The sequence below is a fragment of the Arachis ipaensis genome, chromosome B04, assembly GCF_000816755.2.
Source record: "Arachis ipaensis cultivar K30076 chromosome B04, Araip1.1, whole genome shotgun sequence".
In the NCBI taxonomy this organism is placed as follows: domain Eukaryota; kingdom Viridiplantae; phylum Streptophyta; class Magnoliopsida; order Fabales; family Fabaceae; genus Arachis; species Arachis ipaensis.
In genome coordinates this window covers 130,258,843-130,261,173 of record NC_029788.2, presented here as the reverse complement: position 1 = coordinate 130,261,173, position 2,331 = coordinate 130,258,843, and the positions used below count along the sequence as shown (strand labels likewise).

The 2,331-nt window shown below is 34.5% G+C and overlaps 1 protein-coding gene across 1 annotated transcript in view; it reads left to right on the top strand.

The window, feature by feature from the left end:
- LOC107635514 (protein YIF1B-B) overlaps positions 84-2,331 on the top strand; it is a 3,293-nt gene continuing 1,045 nt past the window's right edge. Inside the window, exons 1-4 of the mRNA XM_016338998.2 lie at positions 84-280; positions 930-1,111; positions 1,794-1,892; positions 2,011-2,162. Of these exons, the coding sequence (XP_016194484.1) occupies positions 935-1,111; positions 1,794-1,892; positions 2,011-2,162 (428 nt within the window). The 5' untranslated portion in view covers positions 84-280; positions 930-934. The remainder of the gene's footprint in view (positions 281-929; positions 1,112-1,793; positions 1,893-2,010; positions 2,163-2,331) is intronic.

Sequence of the window (2,331 nt, the reverse complement as noted above, 5' to 3'; positions counted from 1 at the left end):
TTTTAATATTTTTATATTAATAAAATTTAAATAATACTTTGGGAGGCTAACATTTTTTCAGTTGGTAATAAATTATTTTCTTTTGACTTTTCTTGAAAGAATAGAGAAAACTTTGAAAAGAAGGGTTTTGGCCCTTCGAGCATTTCCATTTTCAAGCTCTTAAATATAGAAGAGGTACTGAGGAAGGAAAGAGAATAGTAGAAGGTTCCAAAACGGTGCAAATTGAGAAAGGGAACGGGAGTTAGGGAGTCTCATTCCTCTGCCACCGCCATTGCCGAAGGTTCATTCTTCTTCTTCTTCTTCAACCTCTATCACTATTTATGTAATTTTTTGTAGCATCCTCTCCTTGTTATGATTATCAGTTATAGATTTTTGTCCCCCACCCCTCTCTTTTCATGTATTGACCTTAAAGCTTTGAAATTTATACTCTGATGAACCTTCAATTTCATTGCTCTCCATCTGCTCTTTATTCCTCTTACTTAAATCGTATTGTTATTATTTATTATTACATATATGTTTTGCTTTAGTGGTTAGCTAAAGTGTTAATTTTTACGAATTATTAAATATGGAGTCAACAAATTGGGGAATTAGGATGTAGTGAAAATCTTGCATCTGAGCTGATATCACTCTTGGTACCATTTGAGCTGATCATGTTTCTAGTTAGATGATATATTTTGGGTTATTTTCATGTGATGAGAGATTAGATGCCATGACTAATGTTGTTTTTGGGTTAATTACTAGTTTCTGCTCATTACTAATGTTATTTCTGCATAATTAAGTTTGTTTATGTTTTTACCTTTTTTTTTTCATATTTCTTTTAAATTAGTTCATCTGCTATAGGGTTCTGCATCATTATAAATTATTCCCTTGAACAGGAAAAACAAAAGATAACTATTTCTGATTGATTACTTAACTTCTTGACATGGCAGTTAGAATGTACAATAATGTCAGACCCCAACTTGGGGTACCTCAAACCCAACCTCCAACTAACTCGCAACCGAATCCATTTGGTAATGCATTTCAATCTGCCGGTTCAGGACTCATTCGAGGTGGATTGGGTGCATATGGAGAAAGATTATTTGGATCAAGCTCTGAGTATGTTCAAAGCAATGTATGTACAATTTCCATTTTAGTATTTATTTTAGTCAGTGATTCGTACTTGAACTATTACATCATATAGTGTTTCAATGATTTTTTTTGTGTGGATACTTCAATGATGATGTCTTCACATGAAAATGACATCGGGAACCGTTCGATGGATTGATATGTTTGACGGGGCCATCTAATGGTTCAAAATGTCATCTTCATGCGAAGACATCATCATTGAAGTATTCACCTTTTTCCCCCTTCATAAAAAGCTTCGGATACCAAATCTGATTGTATGTCTGTGATCAGCTCGATGTGTTCAAATTGTGTCTGGAAAAAAACTGCTAGTGTTATTAAAGCTGTGATAACATTTTCAGTCACCGATTTCTAAGAAGTGTATCATCAGAATAATACCTACTGTTGTAGCACACAACTGAGCATTATTGTAAATGGGGTTTTGATATTACATTTTACAAGAGTATTTGAAGTGTTCTGTAATTTACTTTTGATTGTATTTCCTATGTGGCATATGCTCTCCTACCTTGGCTTCAATAATGGTTACGTCTAAACTAAATCCATCTTGAAGATCATATTGACTAGATAAATGGATCTTTAGTTGCTATCTTTGCTTATGTTAAATGTAGATATTCTCTCTAGTCTGAATTTGGGGTTTTATATTTGAATTAACTGTAGATGTTCAATAACAGATAAGTCGGTACTTCTCTGATCCTCAATACTACTTTCAAGTGAATGACCAGTATGTTAGGAACAAGTTAAAGGTGGTTTTGTTCCCATTTCTACACCGGGTAAGAAGTGATGTTACTCTTTTTTCACATTTATCTCACCGATTTTTTATTTGAATATCTTAATTTATATTATTCCTCGCGCATTACCCTTATCTTTGTATTATATTATATTGTTCAGGGTCATTGGACAAGAATCACCGAACCAGTGGGAGGTAGACTCTCCTACAAACCTCCAATCTATGACATAAATGCACCTGACCTGTATATTCCACTAATGGCATTTGGCACCTATGTTGTTCTTGCCGGCATCTCATTGGGTCTTCGTGGAAAGTAAGTATATTACCTTTACTGTCCCCTCAAATTTGAACTTAGCCACTCATAGTTGTGCCTGCAGTTTGTGTTTCTGCATACAGTGTCAGTATATTAACATTTCTCTTTCACTTGTATCTGATTATTGAACAGCTCCGTTCTCGCACCGCATGATCGGTGCTTAGCACTG